Raw genomic sequence first — 18,090 nt, forward strand, 5'->3', positions numbered from 1 at the left:
ATCAGATTGTGGTTTCTAGATGATCTTCTTTCAGGTCAACTGGTTAGTCTCACAAAATGATACAGATTTCCATGGTACCAAGTTACAATCAATAACATATATCACTCTGCCTGTTCTCATTTGTCAGTGTGTACGTGCGTAGCCGTCCCAAAGACCGTATGTGATCCGCCCAAGTGTACGTGTGTGTGCGTGCCTGTGTACGTGTGTGTGTCTGTGTATGTGTGTCTGTGTGTGTGCGTGCGTGCATGCACCTGTGCACATTCGTCCTGGAGACCGTATATGTATCCGTCCATGCAGACTTGTGTGTGCGTGCATGCCTGTGTGTGACCTCTCACTATGCCCCTTTGGGCTCTGGGGCATGTGTTCATGTGTGACTGTCCCAGCCCCCAGCAGCAGACCACCAGACCAGAGTCATGACAGCCTGGAGAACAGCTGCTGTTCTCCCAGGAATCCAGATCCACACCCACACTGGCTAGAATAACAACAACAATCTAAGGTAGGTACGGAATAGTGTGTGTGTGTGTGTGTGTGTGTGTGTGTATGTGTATTGATGCCTCATATAGCTCAAGTAGGATCCTATTCCGCCAGTTTATATCCATCTGTTAAAGAAAGTTTGTTGTCATTGCGTTGTGATACATTGCTATGTCATTAACACGGGATCCTACACAGATAGGGTTATGTATGTAGACAATACCCAATTTGGACTAATTTTCTCATTCACTTTCTCACTCACTCTATTCTCTTTGCTGGGCTGAGAAGCATAGGCCGCATTCCACCAGTCATGTGGTCCGGCTGATCTGAGTCACAAGCTGGGAGAGAGAGTTCCCCATGCCAATAAAGCCCTTAAATTGAAACTGAATTGAGAGAAAGAGAGAGAGAGTTAGAGATTGTGTGGGGGGAAGGGGGGGGGCTTAAGTGGGTAGTAAAATAAAGAATAAAGGGGATACAGGGAGTCTGGTTTCAGAGGCATTGCAGTGTAGTTGGAAGGGAAGAGGATCACACTGTAATACCGTAACTGTACTACATTGAATGCGGGTGGGTAGGAAGCTCTTGATCATGTAATAGACTCTACATTAAATAGTCTCTGGTGAGTTCTCCTATTTGTCATGTGTCCTCCTTTATGTTCAGCACCTCACTGTCACTGCTAAACTTTATGATTCTCTGAAATAGTTTTTATCTTTAAAAACCATACCTAGAGTTCGGAAGGAAATAGATAAAGAGAAAACACGAGGGGAGTACTCAGCCAAGCGGAAGCGATGGTTTTTGCTTAAAATATTTTGTTATTCTCTATCATTAAACCTGCATACACACACACACACACACACACACACACACACACACACACACACACACACACACACACACACACACACACACACACACACACACACACACACACACACACACACACACACACACACACACACACACACACACACACACACACACGCAGATCACATGGTTATACACAGCTACATACACTCATTCGCATAACATTGTAGGCATGCACTTTTCTTTACAACACGTGCACAGAAACGTATAGAGGCAAACTGTTTCAAAGTTGGCAAGATGTCACAACACTTACAGCAGGGAGGAAGTGAGAGTAAGAGAGTGTGTGCCTGAGAGAGAAAGAGAGAGAGCGAGAGAGAGAGAGAGAGAGAGAGAAGGGGGAGAAAATTAGAACAAGAGAGAAAAGGGGGAGAGAGATAGAACGAGAGAGAGTGAGAGGGAGAGAGAGAGAGAACTACAGTAGGGATACGGAGACAAAGAACAAAAATATAGCTGCTCTCTGTCTCTTCTCCATTTTCAGTATTTCTCTTTCACACATTTTGTAGCTGCTGAAAGGAAAGCGATAATTTGGCTGTGTATGGTGCGTTGAAGACAGTGCCTATTGAGGTGCAGTATGTCTATCTTCTAACCGTGGTACAGTTTAACCACTTTCAACAGAAACCTGTGAAGAGTGTAGCCTGAGAAAAGAGAAAAGTTCACATTTGAAAGACAAGTGTAGTTGCCTTTCGCTACACCTAAGTTCAGTATACTTGGATAGTAAAGGAAAGTACAATGACAGTAAAACAGTCTACTCAGTCTACGACTTAAATTATTGTTTAAACTTGTGTTGAAAGTGCTGAATCTGAAATCCTTGGCAGTACAGTTTAATTATTCTGTTGGTTTCTCCAAGATGTTGAAATAACATAGCAGAGCAATGTAATCAGTTCTAAAAGGAGTAGTGATGTAGGACACTGACTTCTCCAAAGTTAAACTTTGGCATTTGATGGCATTGCTAGATAAAGTTATAGTCTCAGAGGGGGGCTCTCGAAGGGAGCTTCAGCTTCAGCCCTTTGACATTTTTTCTCCAGTAGAGTCACGGTATAATTAATCTCTTGTAAAACAGATTCTGCGAACGCGACCAAATTACACAAGATTTTAGTTCTGGTATACCTGAGATTACAGTTTAAGCTATGCCTCAGGAAAACATTATCTACTGAGGAAATATTTGGTCAAATTTTCTAAATTTCAATGTCTTGGTTTGTTTTGCATGCCACTGGAATGTGCTGCTTGTGCTTCTTGCAAGCTGTAGTGTTAGTACTCACTTCATAACAATGTGTATACATCACACACATACTGTATCTGACAGTCTACGATACATGGGAACTAGGAAGTGGTTTCACAATCATGCCAAAGCATCTCTCTGCTTGAGCAAAAAAACTGTAGCCTGGTCCCTGATATTTTTGTGCTGTCTCCTCTAGTCATTGTAGGAGTTGACAAGAGAGCACAAACAGATCTGAGACCAGGCTAATGGAACTGTGTTGCTGCGCTGTATATCACACTGGCAGTCATCACACTGGCCATTCACTACACTCTTAGTCACTTCGTCTGAATTATGGTTGGGGATTTTGATTCAACTGTATCACTGTTTTTGCTCGTTCAGGGTCTCGTCATCATGGATGAGATGGAGGACAAGACTTCTGTGCTTTCAGACGAGAGTGATGTTGAAGTTGACCTAAGACGATCATCCAAGATCCAGCAAGAAAACAGAAGAACATTTAGATGGAGGAATGGTGCGTAGTAACATAGTTATCAAACTGTACTATGGGTAAAAGTCTGATCATGTGGCATATCCTGTCTTTCAAATCAGTGTTTTTGTTTCTCTTCCTTGTTCATTGTTTTGCCTCTTGGCAAGTTTTTGGGATAAACTTACACTTTTCACAATGTCCCGCTTTAACCCATGGTCTTTTTCCTCTATACCTTTTTCATTCTCTCTCTATGTTTTGACTCTCTCAATCACTCTCCTTTGTTGTTACTATTACAATCTCTGTCAGAATGTGTTACTGTCCACCTTAACACTCTCCCCTCTCTTCATCTATCTATCTATCTATCTATCTATCTATCTATCTATCTATCTATCTATCTATCTATCTATCTATCTATCTATCTATCTATCTATCTATCTATCTATCTATCTATCTATCTATCTATCTATCTATCTATCTATCTATCTATCTATCTATCTATCTATCTATCTATCTATCACCCCCCTCCCTCTCTCTCTCTCTCTCTCTCTCCTCCAGGTCAGGCCGTGCTGGCAGTACCCACCTCCTCCATGCTGAGCCCCAGGTTTGATCTGTCGCTCTGCAGGGCTCTGCTGGAGAGGGACGGCTTCCAGGTCAGTGCTCACACACATACACACACACAAAAACGCTTGCTTTCTCTCTCTCTCTGGGCGCCCACTGGCACTCTTTATTCTCATCCGTTGGGCCTCGCTATGTCAAGCAGCCTGTCCACTTGTGTGGGGAGGTTAAACTAGAATAGCTCGCTATCTCACTTCCTCTCTCAGACTGTCTTATGTCTCATCAAAATATAGGCCTACTGTTATGTCATCAATCTAAAAAGCTTTCATGAAGAAAAACATGACCCGTGCTAATGCCACAATCCTGAATTTATGAGACAGCAAATTGTACCCCACACACTTGATTTGCTAAGCTGAGGAATAGGGCTGGAGAAATGCAAGCACTCAAATTCATAGATAAAGCTTTGCATGCAATCACTGACATTCCATGAGATCAACATGATAGTTAAACATATTTTGAAGCTATAGGTCTTTAATGACAGCAAAACATAAGCCATGAGTGAGGCCGGGATTCAATCCGATCGCTCCTTTTCAGCTATGCACCTTTCATTTGATTTATTTTACCAGGTAATTTGACTGAAAACACATTCTCATTTCCAGCAATGACCTGGGGAATAGCTTAAGGGGGTGAATGAGCCAATTGAAAGTTGGGGATGATTAGGTGGCCATGATGGTTTGAGGGCCAGATTGGAAATTTAGCCAGGACACCGGGGTTAACACCCCTACTCTTACAATAAGTGCCATGGGATTTTTAATAATCACAGAGTGTTAGGACACCCGTTTAGCATTCCATCCAAAAGACTGCACCTTACACAGAGCAATGTCCCCAATCACTGCCCTGGGGTATTTTATTCAGAATTGAGGAAAAAGTGCCTCCTACTGCACCTCCAACACAATTTCCAGCAGCATCTGGCCTTCCATCTAGGACCAACCCTGCTTAGCTTCAGAGCCAAGCTAGCAGTGGGATGCAGGGTGTTATACTGCTGGCACTGGCAAAGGCAATGTTTCCGTATTCGCATCCTGGCCTATCCATACACAGGGGATAGGCCGGGATGCATTTTTCCTATTTTGTTGCCTTACAACCAGGAATTAAAATAGATGTTTTGGGGGTTTGTATTATTTGATTTACACAACATGCCTGCTAAAAGTTTTTTGGGGTGAAACAAACAAAAAATAAGACAAAAAAAAATGAAAACTTGAGCGTGCAAAACTATTCACCCCCCCCAAAGTCAATACTTTGTAGAGCCTCCTTCTACAGCAATTACAGATGCAAGTCTCTTGGGGTATGTCTCTATAAGCTTGGCACATCTAGCCACTAGGATTTTTGCCCATTCTTCAAGGCAAAACTTCTCCAGCTCCTTCAAGTTGGATGGGTTCCGCTGGTGTACAGCAATCTTTAAGTCATACCACAGATTCTCAATTGGATTGAGGTCTGGGCTTTGAATAGGTAATTCCAAGACATTTAAATGTTTCCCCTTAAACCACTCAAGTCTTGCTTTAGCAGTATACTTAGGGTCATTGTCCTGCTGGAAGGTGAACCTCCATCCCAGTCTCAAATCTCTGGAAGACTGAAGCAGGTTTCCCTCAAGAATTTCCCTGTATTTAGCGCCATCCATCATTCCTTCTATTCTGACCAGTTTCCCAGTCCCTGACGATGAAAAACATCCCCACAGCATGATGCTGCCACCACCATGCTTCACTGTGAGGATGGTTTTCTCGGGGTGATGAGAGGTGTTGGGTTTGTGCCAAACATAGCGTTTTCCTTGATGGCCAAAAAGCTACATTTCTCATCTGACCAGAGTACCTTCTTCCATATGTTTGGGGAGTCTCCCACATGCCTTTTGGCGAACACCAAACATGTATGCTTACTTTTTTCTTTAAGCAATGGCTTTTTCTGGCCACTCTTCCGTAAAACCCAGCTCTGTGGAGGGTACAGCTTAAAGTGGTCCTATGGATAGATACTACAATCTCCGCTGTGGAGCTTTGCAGCTCCTTCAGGGTTATCTTTGGTCTCTTTGTTGCCTCTCTGATTAATGCCCTCTTTGCCTGGTGTTTTGGTGGGCGGCCCTCTCTTGGCAGGTTTGTTGTGGTGCCATATTCTTTCAATTTTTTAATAATGGATTTAATGGTGCTCTGTGGGATGTTCAAAGTTTCTGATATTTTTTTATAACCCAACCCTGATCTGTACTTCTCCACAACTTTGTCCCTGACCTGTTTGAAGAGCTCCTTGGTCTTCATGGTGCCGCTTGCTTGGTGGTGCCCCTTGCTTAGAGGTGTTGCAGACTCTGGGGCCTTTCAGAACATATCAAATCAAATCAAATGTTTTTATATAGCCCTTTTTACATCAGCTGATATCTCAATGTGCTGTACAGAAACCCAGCCTAAAACCCCAAACAGCAAGCAATGCAGGTGTAGAAGCACGGTGGCTAGGAAAAACTCCCTTGAAAGGCCAAAACCTAGGAAGAAACCAAGAGAGGAACCAGGCTATGAGGGGTGGCCAGTCCTCTTCTGGCTGTGCCGGGTGGAGATTATAACAGAACATGGCCAAGATGTTCAAATGTTCATAAATGACCAGCATGGTCAAATAATAATAATCACAGTAGTTGTCGAGGGTGCAACAAGTCAGCACCTCAAAAGTAAATGTCAGTTGGCTTTTCATAGCCGATCATTGAGAGTTTCTCTACCGCTCCTGCTGTCTCTAGAACAGGTGTATATATACTGAGATCATGTGACAGATTATGTGACACTTAGATTGCACACAGGTGAACTTTATTTAACAAATGATGTGTCTTCTGAAGGTAATTGGTTCCACCAGCTCTTATTTAGGGGCATCATAGCAAAGGGTGTGAATACATATGCACGCACCACTTTTCTGTTGATATTTTTTCGAATTTTTTTAAACAAGTAATTTGTTTAATTTCACTTCCCCAATTTGGACTATTTTGTGTATGCCCATTACAAGAAATCCAAATAAAAATCCATTTAAATTACAGGTTGTAATGCAACAAAATAGGAAAAATGCCAAGGGGGATGAATACTTTCAAGGCACTTTATTTTGGGTTATAATGGGGAAGACCGGTGTACTAAGCTCATGAGTCATTTCTAAGTTATGTTCTTTAAAAATCATTATATATCATCCTTTGGAATGACAACTGAATAGCAGTTCATGTTGAAAATGTTGCCTCAAAAGTCTAAGTTGTTGGCTAAAACATCACATCCAGGGTGTATTTTGTTTGTGTCAAAAAGCCCTGTACCAAAACTTGGAACAGAAATTCTGAGAAGAACACAGCTGCAGAGTTGTTATGACCACTGGTTTATGTGGCAATACCCCCTTATCTAGAATGGCTGTAGTGATGCATTTGGAGCGGAGTGGCTATGTTGCCAAATTCTCTGGACACCTCTTCCCGATAGCTAAACAACCAACGCTCAATGATGAATGGAGAAGGGAAGGTGTCCAGCGGGATGGGAGTGGGGCGGAACAAGGCAATTACCTTCAGTCGTACAGCATCAGACCTTTTGGTACACAGCTTATTCACACAGACCTTAATGAGGGAAGTGAGAAATAACGTTCTTAAACTGTCTGATTTCCTTATTTCGTTTCTTCTTTTAGAGTTAGTTTTTTGTTCTACAGATTAAACAGCTTCAGTAAAGGTTGAGGTTTATTTATATAGGCCTAATATTTACTCTGAGAGAGTGAATGTGCCACGTCTGTACACGATCCGCCTATGACATGATGCCTACCAGCCACACGTTCCCTCTGTAAGTCAGATAAAAGGACAGGACCCACTTCAGCCCAGCATACCTACCTACCTACCTGCCCATCTAGAACCATGTTTGTGTTCTTCTGTGTTATCTCTCTCCTCAGTCTTGCTTTGGATGCTGAACACGACACTCCTGACCAGGGTAAAGAGCTATCCCAAAAATCCTGGCTGGTACAACTTGAATCAAATCAAATCAAATCAAATGTATTTATATAGCCCTTCTTACATCAGCTGATATCTCAAAGTGCTGTACAGAAACCCAGCCTAAAACCCCAAACAGCAAGCAATGCAGGTGTAGAAGCACGGTGGCTAGGAAAAACTCCCTAGAAAGGACAAAACCTAGGAAGAAACCTAGAGAGGAACCAGGCTATGAGGGGTGGCCAGTCCTCTTCTGGCTGTGCTGGGTGGAGATTATAACAGAACATGGCCAAGATGTTCAAATGTTCATAAATGACAGCATGGTCAAATAATAATAATCACAGTAGTTGTCGAGGGTGCAACAGGTCAGCACCTCAGGAGTAAATGTCAGTTGGCTTTTCATAGCCGATCATTGAGAGTATCTCTACCGCTCCTGCTGTCTCTAGAGAGTTGAAAACAGCAAGTCTGGGACAGGTAGCACGTCCGGTGAACAGGTCAGGGTTCCATAGCCGCAGGCAGAACAGTTGAAACTGGAGCAGCAGCACGGCCAGGAGGACTGGGGACAGCAAGGAGTCATCATGCCAGGTAGTCCTGAGGCATGGTCCTAGGGCTCAGGTCCTCCGAGAGCGAGAAAGAAAGAAAGAGAGAAAGAGAGAATTAGAGAGAGCATACTTAAATTCACACAGGACACCGGATAAGACAGGAGAAATACTCCAGATATAACAGACTGACCCTAGCCCCCCAACACATAAACTACTGCAGCATACGTACTGGAGGCTGAGACAGGAGGGGTCAGGAGACACTGTGGCCCCATCAGACAGGGCCAAACAGGCAGGATATAACCCCACCCACTTTGCCAAAGCACAGCCCCCACACCACTAGAGGGATATCTTCAACCACCAACTTACCATCCTGAGACAAGGCCTAGAATGGCCCACAAAGATCTCCGCTACGGCACAACCCAAGGGGGGGCGCCAACCCAGACAGGAAGACCACGTCAGTGAATCAACCCACTCAAGTGACGCATCCCTCCTAGGGACGGCATGGAAGAGCACCAGTAAGCCAGTGACTCAGCCCCTGTAATAGGGTTAGAGGCAGAGTATCCCAGTGGAGAGAGGGGAACCGGCCAGGCAGAGACAGCAAGGGTGGTTCGTTGTTCCAGTGCCTTTCCGTTCACCTTCACACTCCTGGGCCAGACTACACTCAATCATAGGACCTATTGAAGAGATGAGTCTTCAATAAAGACTTAAAGGTTGAGACCGAGTCTGCGTCTCTCACATGGGTAGGCAGACCATTCCATAAAAATGGAGCTCTATAGGAGAAAGCCCTGCCTCCAGCTGTTTGCTTAGAAATTCTAGGGACAATTAGGAGGCCCACGTCTTGTGACCGTAGCGTACGTGTAGGTATGTACGGCAGGACCAAATCGGAAAGATAGGTAGGAGAAAGCCCATGTAATGCTTTGTATGTTAGCAGTAAAACCTTGAAATCAGCCCTTGCCTTAACTGGAAGCCAGTGTAGGGAGGCTAGCGATATGATACATTTTTTTGGTTCTAGTCAGGATTCTAGCAGCCGTATTTAGCACTAACTGATGTTTATTTCGTGCTTTATCCGGGTAGCCATAAAGTAGAGAATTGCAGTAGTCTAATCTAGAAGTGACAAAAGCATGGATGAATTTTTCTGCATCCTTTTTGGACAGAAAATGTCTGATTTTTGCAATGTTACGTAGATGGAAAAAAGCTGTCCTTGAAACAGTCTTGATGTGTTCGTCAAAAGAGAGATCAGGGTCCAGAGTAACACCGAGGTCCTTCACAGTTTTATTTGAGATGACTGTACCATCAAGATTAATTGTCAGATTCAACAGAAGATCTCTTTGTTTCTTGGGACCTAGAACAATCATCTCTGTTTGTCCGAGTTTAAAAGTAGAAAGTTTGCAGCCATCCACTTCCTTATGTCTAAAACACAGGCTTCCAGCGAAGGCAGTTTTGGGGCTTCACCATGTTTCATCAAAATGTACAGCTGTGTGTCATCTGCATAGCAGTGAAAGTTAACATTATGTTTTCGAATGACATCCCCAAGAGGTAAAATATATAGTGAAAACAATAGTGGTCCTAAAACGGAACCTTGAGGAACACCGAAATGTACAGTTGATTTGTCAGAGGACAAACCATCCACAGAGACAAACTGATATCTTTCCAACAGATAAGATCTAAACCAGGCCAGAACTTGTCCGTGTAGACCAATTTGGTTTTCCAATCTCTCCAAAAGACTGTGGTGATCGATGGTATCAAAACCAGCACTAAGGTCTAGGAGCACGAGGACAGATGCAGAGCCTCGGTCTGGCGCCATTAAAAAGTAATTTACCACCTTCACAAGTGCAGTCTCAGTGCTATGATGGGGTCTAAAACCAGACTGAAGCATTTCATATACATTGTTTGTCTTCATGAAGGCAGTGAGTTGCTGCGCAACAGCTTTTTCAAAAATATTTGAGAGGAATGGGAGATTCGATATAGGCCGATAGTTTTTTATATTTTCTGGGTCAAGGTTTGGCTTTTTCAATAGAGGCTTCATTACTGCCACTTTTAGGGAGTTTGGTACACATCCGGTGGATAGAGAGTCGTTTATTATGTTCAACATAGGAGGGCCAAGCACAGGAAGCAGCTCTTTCAGTAGTTTAGTTGGAATAGGGTCCAGTATGCAGCTTGAAGGTTTAGAGGCCATGATTATTTTCATCATTGTGTCAAGAGATATAGCACTAAAACACTTGAGTGTCTCCCTTGATCCTAGGTCCTGGCAGAGTTGTGCAGACTCAGGACAACTGAGCTTTGGAGGAATACGCAGATTTAAAGAGGAGTCCGTTACGAATTCAGGGAACTCAGTGAGGAACACTGTATATGGCCCAGGAGGCCTGTAAACTGTAGCTATAAAATGTGATTGAGTAGGCTGCATAGATTTCATGACTAGAAGCTCAAAAGTCGAAAACGTCAGGTTTTGTTTGTCAATTGAAATTTGCTATCATAAATGTTAGCCACACCTCTGCCTTTGCTGGATGCGCGGGGGATATGGTCACTAGTGTAAACAGGAGGTGAGGCCTCAATTAAAACAATAAATTCATCAGGCTTAAGCCATGTTTCAGTCAGGCCAATCACATCAAGATTATGATCAGTGATTAGTTAATTGACTATAACTGCCTTGGAAGTGAGGGATCTAAAATTAAATAGCCCTATTTTGAGATGTGAGGTATCACAATCTCTTTCAATAATGGCAGGAATGGAGGAGGTCTTTATTCTAGTGAGATTGCTAAGGCGAACAGCGCCATGTTTAGTTTTGTCCAACCTAGGTCGAGGCACAGACACGGTCTCAATGGGGATAGCTGAGCTGACTATACTGACTGTGCTAGTGGCAGACTCCACTAAGCTGGCAGGCTGGCTAACAGCCTGCTGCCTGGCCTGCACCCTATTTCATTGTGGAGCTAGGGGAGTTATGGGAACACTGTCTACGAACACTGTCTATGTCCGTAGATAAGATGAGAGCACCCCTCCAGCTTGGATGGAGTCCGTCACTCCTCAACAGGCCAGGCTTGGTCCTGTTTGTGGGTGAGTCCCAGAAAGAAGGCCAATTATCTACAAATTCTATCTTTTGGGAGGGGCAGAAAACAGTTTTCAACCAAGGATTTAGTTGTGAGACTCTGCTGTAGAGTTCATCACTCCCCCTAACTAGGAGGGGACCAGAGACAATTACTCGATGCCGACACATCTTTCTAGCTGATTTACATGCTGAAGCTATGTGGACGCTGCTATAAGTATGTTGCCACACGACTGGACTGGGCAGACGCTGAGTCCTACTGTGTGACTCAGGGAGCGAACTTGGCCTCTGTGCACAGTGAGGCAGACCACCAGTTCATCAAAACCCTAATCAAGATGTTCGACCCTTTAGAGTTCTACACCTGGATTGGATTGTCTGACGTCGTTAAGGAAGGGAGGTGGATGTGGACTGACGGGTCCAAGGTGGCGGAGAGGCTCAAAACTGTGTAAATACAAACTATCAAACGCTGTGGGTTGATAATGAATGCAGCGAGGCTTACGCCTTTGTCTGCGCTGAGCATCTCTGCTAGTCAGTCATCCGTCAAGATGGATGGGCTGTCCCTGGCTGTCCCAGGAGAGAAGAAACCCTTTTTTCCCAATATTAAATAAACACCTTATATTGAAAATAAAAGTTGCTTAAATCATTGTTTATGGATTGTACATATAACTACAAAAGGTTTGTGTGCTTGCATCAGCTGTCTTTTTATTCTGTCAAGAAGCTCTGTGGCACACAAAACTTGACATGGGAATCACGATAAAAACACATTGTTACGTGGCAATACCCACTTGTGTGGAATGGCTGTAGTGCTGCTGCCTTTGGAGCACAGCTTATTCAAAGAGACACAGTGAGTGAAGTGAGTGATTTTTATGTTAGAGATCATACTCACACACGCATACACTTCCACATCCACATACTTTCACGGATCCCCCCCCCCAGTACTGCTGCTCATTCTGTTCACCAGTTCCGGTGGTCTACTGACAGGATTCATTATCATCAACCCCGGACTGTCTTGTCTGATTACACACACCTGGTTCCCATTTCCCCTGATTAGTATGTTATATATGTGCCCTCTGTTCCAGCTGTCTTTGTCGGTTATTGTTCTCCATGTCCGTTGGTCGTGTGAGTACCTATGCGGTGGTGCAGCAGTTATGCTGCTTGCCGTATATATTGTGTATTACGGGTATCGTGGCGTTCAACAAGGTTTACCCTCGCTCTTTTGTTTGGGTACAGCCCAGTGTTTTTGTATACATGTTTGTTTTGGGTGTATTAAAAACCCCTATTGTGTATTCCTGCGTCTGTCTCCAAATCTTTTATACCAGTGTGACACACACACACACACTTTTACAACCTTTTTACCACCCAGATCAAAGCACTCCCCCCCCCCTCTTATCTTTTCCCCTTATCTTGTTTATGTGTAATGTGTTTTGGTAAAGTATGAAAGCCATTGCATGGAAAATTACATTTAGAATACATTATTGCCATGTGTTCACTGTCTGATTTCCCCACTGTAGATTCCTGTAGCAGACTTTGAGACGCCTCTGGAAATAGCACTGGACGTGCCCTCAGTCAGGAGATACCTGTTCTTTAACTCTTCTCTCTTCCACTTCATCATGGCTCCGGTAGGGTCCCTCAAAGTATTTGTTCATAACTCAAGGGTCCATTGTATCTGTTATTTATACCTCTTTTACATTATTCACACTATAGTGTCCAGTATCAGTTAATCTCATACACCATCAGGGGATCTTTTACTAATGTGTCCGGTATCTGTTCAGAGTTAGTGCTTGTTCTTTGTATGTTTAGTTTATACTGCGTATCATTTTTATCTCCCCTCCAGATTCTATATGTGGTGATATGGTGTGCTGTGTTCTCCACTCTTCACCTCTATCTCTCAGTCACTGACTACTGGGTCCTCTGCCTGTCTGTCAGTCTGGTCTCCATCTTCCTCACCACAGCCATCATTGTCATCCTCCACTATAGTAACAAGGAGGTGGGTGTTCAATCTGTTTTCCAGTCTGAGAGTGCTTAAGAACCGTAATGGTTTGCTCACTTATTAATGCCATCCAATCTTTAATCGCAATGCTATTAGTGAGCTGCGGTAGCAACATAAACGATGCATAGATATTAATAGGAATGCATCTGTGCTTGTGGAAGCACATAAATACACTATGTAGATATGTCACACTCAAGAGGATTGAAGCAAAACATTCACAGACACTTTGAAACCAATATGGTTCGTTATTAAACACCATGATTTCCATGTCTGAATTATGTAGAGATATTGGGCTATAGCCTACAACCAGTTCTAAGACCCTGAAACGTTAGATTTAGATGTACCTGTAATGTTTAATGGTCGTCCTACAGATAAACATGAACATTGACGTGCGACTCATCCAGGTGAATGAGAGGCTGAGCCGACATAAGCTGCTTGTGGGCGTAGCTGACTGGGTGCAGAACTGCACTGGAAGTCTACAGGTATGCTGCGTTAACCTGCACATTTAGGCAGCTCAATCCGAGAGGGCAGACATTTTGTGTCAAACCTTTTTATCACTCTCCATTTCTTGTAATTGAGGTTACTTCTAAATGCCTGTTTGTTGTGGTATGAATCTGTAACCGGATCCCTCGAACGATCAATTATGAAGTTATATATCGATGTATTGATATGATTGTGTAGTTTCATTGTAATAGGAATTTCCAGGGGAAACAAAAGAGCAGCCACAGACGGTCAATCAAAAATCTATCTGGTTCATTGTAAGTTGCAACAGGGAGACACCACCCAGCACAGAAGCAGAGAAAATGTCTAACTGGCCTCTGGGACAGGCCCTTTATATCCTAATCAGACAGCACCAAATGTTCTGACACGTACAAAGTCAAAACGAAAAGGCAGCGACTTTGCCAGCTGCTACAGAATCACAGTGGCCACAGAATGCCATCAATACAATAGTGAATAATCAGTATCCTTGGTCCTTGTACCTCCAGTCTGGCATCAATCACGATCAACAGATATGAGAATAATCCAAAGCAAGTCTAGTGACCATCAACCTTCACCTTGAGTGTCACAAATGGAACCCTGGAATTGATGTATTACAGAAACTCTGAATATGCTAAACATTGTGTTGATCACAACTTCAGTCATTTAAAATGTCCCCATTACATTATCTGTCTGTCCATCTTACTGTCTGTCTGTGTGTATCTTTTTGTCTCCCTCTGTCATTCTTTATCTGTCTGTCTCTCTCTCGCTCTTACCCTCTCAGCTGTTCATTGTGTACTGGGATACGGCCCACTGCTTGAGGGCACTGACTGAAACTCTAGAGGAGATGCGCTTTGTCAGAGACGAGGCCCAGGTAGGTACATCATGATGTCACCATGTTCGGTCTATGACTCTATTGATTTGTGTCTGTGTTCTCTTTGGCAAGGCTTTTCTGTCCATGCTGTTTCGGGAAGGCAATGGGATATAATATGCATAGCGTAAAACTTCGATTAATAGCCCTGGTGTTTATTTGCTTAAATCACTGAACACAACAAGCGCTTATTAGAGACAAGATTCTATTTGAAGCACACAGCTTTTGCTCATTTGCATAGATAATTGTTTAATTCCAGCATTGTAATCAATTTCTTCATTACCTGCACTAATGTGTTAGCATTTACACACTGTCAAGTTTATTTTGTCTTAGAATGCCTCTATCCCCCCCTCAAAAAAATGCTTCCTTGACAGATTTTTCTCCTGACTGTGCATTTTCGGCAGTTATTTCACCACTAGAGGGCGATCTGCCGATTTCTAAGGGTCTGGTCCAGGTTGCATAAAACACCTGAAGTTTTCCTTAAAGTTTCCTTAACAAAACATTTTAAGTGAAAAAGTTAAGAGTACCCATGCGGTGCCTTAACTTCTTCATTCAGTATGGATGTCAATGTAAACAGCATTTGTGGAGGTGAATGTTGCTTTCGTCTGCTGTGGTTACAAATGGAAAACATCAACCAGCTAACGTTAGCTACTTAGCTAAACAATGGAAGATGCACAATCCATCTCTACAAAGCTAGTTAGCTATAGCTACGCTGTAAGCTAGCTTGACGTACTAGAAAGTAGTATAAACAAAGAAAAAAGTAACTCCAAGAAACATGGTTTATTATCTTCTGAAACAATTAGGTTATTCTGTCTTGAAGTTATATTTTTCTATCTCACAAAATTAAAGCGATTTCTTTCATGAGAAGCTTAGTCAGTGAATCAGGCCATCTCCATGGTAACCAGATACTCTTTCTGCCATATGTGCCTTCAAACTACCATAAAACCCCTTGAGCATGCCCATACCTAAGGATATATTTGGTGGGCTCTAAGCAATGTCCTTAAACAATTCCCTTATGTAAGGGAAAATTATTCCTTAATGTAAACCCTTAAGGAAAACGCTTAAGATACTTTATGCAACCGGGCCCTGTACTCCCAAAATTGTTGACTGTTTTTGCGCTTGCCAGTTAGCTAGCAGTACTCAGCTGTTAGCAGTCAATGGCTAGAAGTTTCTTACTGGTGCTAGAAATGGATGATTGACATTGTTTTTAGAGTCATTACTGAATTATTTAATGTAATTAATCTAACATTAAACCTCATAAACAATTCATGGTAACCTCATAAACATCTACACCCAGCGTTTATTTGAAACAGGAGTTTATTTGCTGAAATGTTTGCCGTCTCCCGGCTATTAAAAAGGACAGTTGGCTATTTGAGACTGCATTTAATTGAAGTTTTACAGTAGATTGATATTGACAAATCTCTGTGTACTGTTAAAAGGAATTGTATAAGGCAAATTGAAATTAAACTGGAAATTGACAACAGCAGACATTGAGTATTATAGATTGTGATTTAGGCCTATCAGAGGGTTTTAGGTGGTGTGTATATAGCCCTTCTATTGCCTAGTAAGGCAATCTTGTGATGTGTAATGATGACCACCTTTCAGTGGTTCTGTGTAGCAGTAGCAGGCAATGCAATCTAATCGGTTATCCTCACTTTTCACTCACTCCCTAGAAAATACTTAATAAGAGAATGTCCCACCTTGTCCTGGTGACAGAGGTCATGTCCTTTGATCCTGTGGCGGGGGGGTCAAGTGTCAATGAAAGTTCTGATGAGGAAAGGCCCCTCTTGATGAACGATGAGGAGGCTGGACACAGTACCTCAACCAGCCAGAGGGAGGACACCAAACTCACCACTAACTACAGTTTGGTACCGGACCAAATACTACCAGCTCAAGTTAGTTAGAGAAACTGCTTTCAATAATACTTGTAATCTTATGTTAGAATTTGGACTGCTCACTAAATGGTTTTTCTATCGTTCAATATGTTGAAGAAATGGTATTTCAGATCAGTGGAGGCTGGTGGAGGGAGAAATCTGGAGGATGGGCTCCAGCCACCTCTGTCTAAGATATAGCCTACCTACAGACTAGAGTGTGTTCAATATAGTATTATTAAGGCTCTTTTGTTGTTCATGCTATCCAAACATATCTCTTTTTGCAGGCCAAAGCACTCCAACTTTTACTGACCTATGGTGCGGTGTATGTCAAGCTGTTAGTGTCTGAAAGGCTGCCAAACTCCACACACCGCCCCCTACGCTCCAGGAGGAATCACTGCACCACTGCCTCCCTTTGTCTGTGTCAGTATATCAAAACCAAGGTTCTACGATTATAAGACAGGGACACAGAAAAGCTTATTCATTCCACTTTAAATAATATGTTATTGTAGGACAGTATAATGTTTGCACTGATCATGTAAAAATCACAGTTTGAAACCCACTTTTGTGTAAATTATTTTGCATTAAATTGTACAAACAATAAATGTATATCTTCTTTATGAGTTGTGTCCTTAAGTAAACAAGTATAATCCTTTATTTTGATAAGGTATACGCTACAATATATTTTGGGAGTGCATTTAGATTAACAGGGCAAATTAAGAAGGGATTTTGCGGAGAGCTAAAAAAAAAAGAGAGAGAGGGGGGCAGGAGAGGACAGATTCAATGATGCAGAGATTAAGTATTAAGCTCAGGGGGTCAACGTGAATCATTGTTCTTGGCCGGCTGCACAGGAGGTGCATGTGGCACACAGTTTCATTCATTAACCCATGGTTATTAATCAGCCTTGACATAACTGCTGAGGTGATTGGCTCATAAGTATCCGGTGCTTGGCATGATGACACACACACACAGGGAGAGACACAGCGCTCAGGGGAGGCAGGGCGGTGTAGGGGAGGCAGGGCGGTGTAGCGGTACAGAGATGCATGTTGCGACAGTCCAAGTTAAACGATCGCACAGACGCTGGGTCACTATTTGGGAGGCTAAACGACCATCTGTGATCTTGCAGACACAGTCTGGCGTAGTCCCACCACCTCCCTCTCTTCTCTCTGTCTCTGTGTCAGAGGAGGCTGGTGGGAGGAGCTATAGGAGGACGGGCTCAGTGTAATGGCTTGAATGGAATAAAGGTAACGGTTTCCATATGTGTGTTTGATACCGTAGAATTTATTCCATCCCAGCCATTGGAATGAGCCCGTCTTCCTATAGCTCCTCCCACCAGCCTCCTCTGGACTCTGTGTCTATCTGGGGATAGATGTGCACTCAACCAGCAAGTGTAATATCTATAAGCAATCAATGGGACGAGGAGTATAGAGATGTTTTAATGTTTTATGCTGCGGTTCAGCTCTTGCGTTATCTACATGGAAAAAAATATAGTAAAAATACACATGACATAGGCCCTCTTGAGACGGTGCAAAAAGACAAACAGAAACGCTGGCGCTGTAATAATGGGACTAGAAGGAAATACCATTGAGGCTGCACTCTGATATGTGATTAAGACCTAGCTATTGAAAGATAGTTCATGTTCTGACAGGGAGAGAAAGAGATATTGTACAAGGATGGAGGAATCCGGGCCAACTATAAATAGCACTTAAGAGACGTAGGGAGAGGAAAGGCCACAGAGAGAGAAAGAGAGAGAAGAGACAGAGAGAGAGATG

General features: G+C 43.0%; 1 protein-coding gene across 3 annotated transcripts; it reads left to right on the plus strand.

Moving 5' to 3' along the window:
- Positions 1 to 398: 398 nt before the first annotated feature.
- LOC106570059 (transmembrane protein 268) lies at positions 399 to 16,938 on the plus strand. 3 transcript variants are annotated; one of them, XM_014142006.3, is made up of 9 exons: positions 399 to 496; positions 2,930 to 3,059; positions 3,570 to 3,664; positions 12,621 to 12,728; positions 12,944 to 13,096; positions 13,471 to 13,581; positions 14,361 to 14,450; positions 16,121 to 16,342; positions 16,606 to 16,938. In XM_014142006.3, exons 2-9 carry the CDS (start codon positions 2,942 to 2,944, stop codon positions 16,774 to 16,776), a joined length of 1,068 nt encoding a protein of 355 aa, XP_013997481.3. In that variant the 5' UTR covers positions 399 to 496; positions 2,930 to 2,941; the 3' UTR covers positions 16,777 to 16,938. The 3 variants fall into 3 exon arrangements, with proteins under 3 accessions (XP_013997481.3, XP_013997480.3, XP_013997479.3); XM_014142005.3 differs by lacking the exon at positions 399 to 496 and adding an exon at positions 1,616 to 1,896; XM_014142004.3 differs by lacking the exon at positions 399 to 496 and adding an exon at positions 1,669 to 1,870.
- The last annotated feature ends 1,152 nt before the right edge of the window (positions 16,939 to 18,090 follow it).

The sequence above is a fragment of the Salmo salar genome, chromosome 14 (genome assembly GCF_965601325.2).
Source record: "Salmo salar chromosome 14, fSalSal1, whole genome shotgun sequence".
Taxonomy (NCBI): Eukaryota; Metazoa; Chordata; class Actinopteri; order Salmoniformes; family Salmonidae; genus Salmo; species Salmo salar.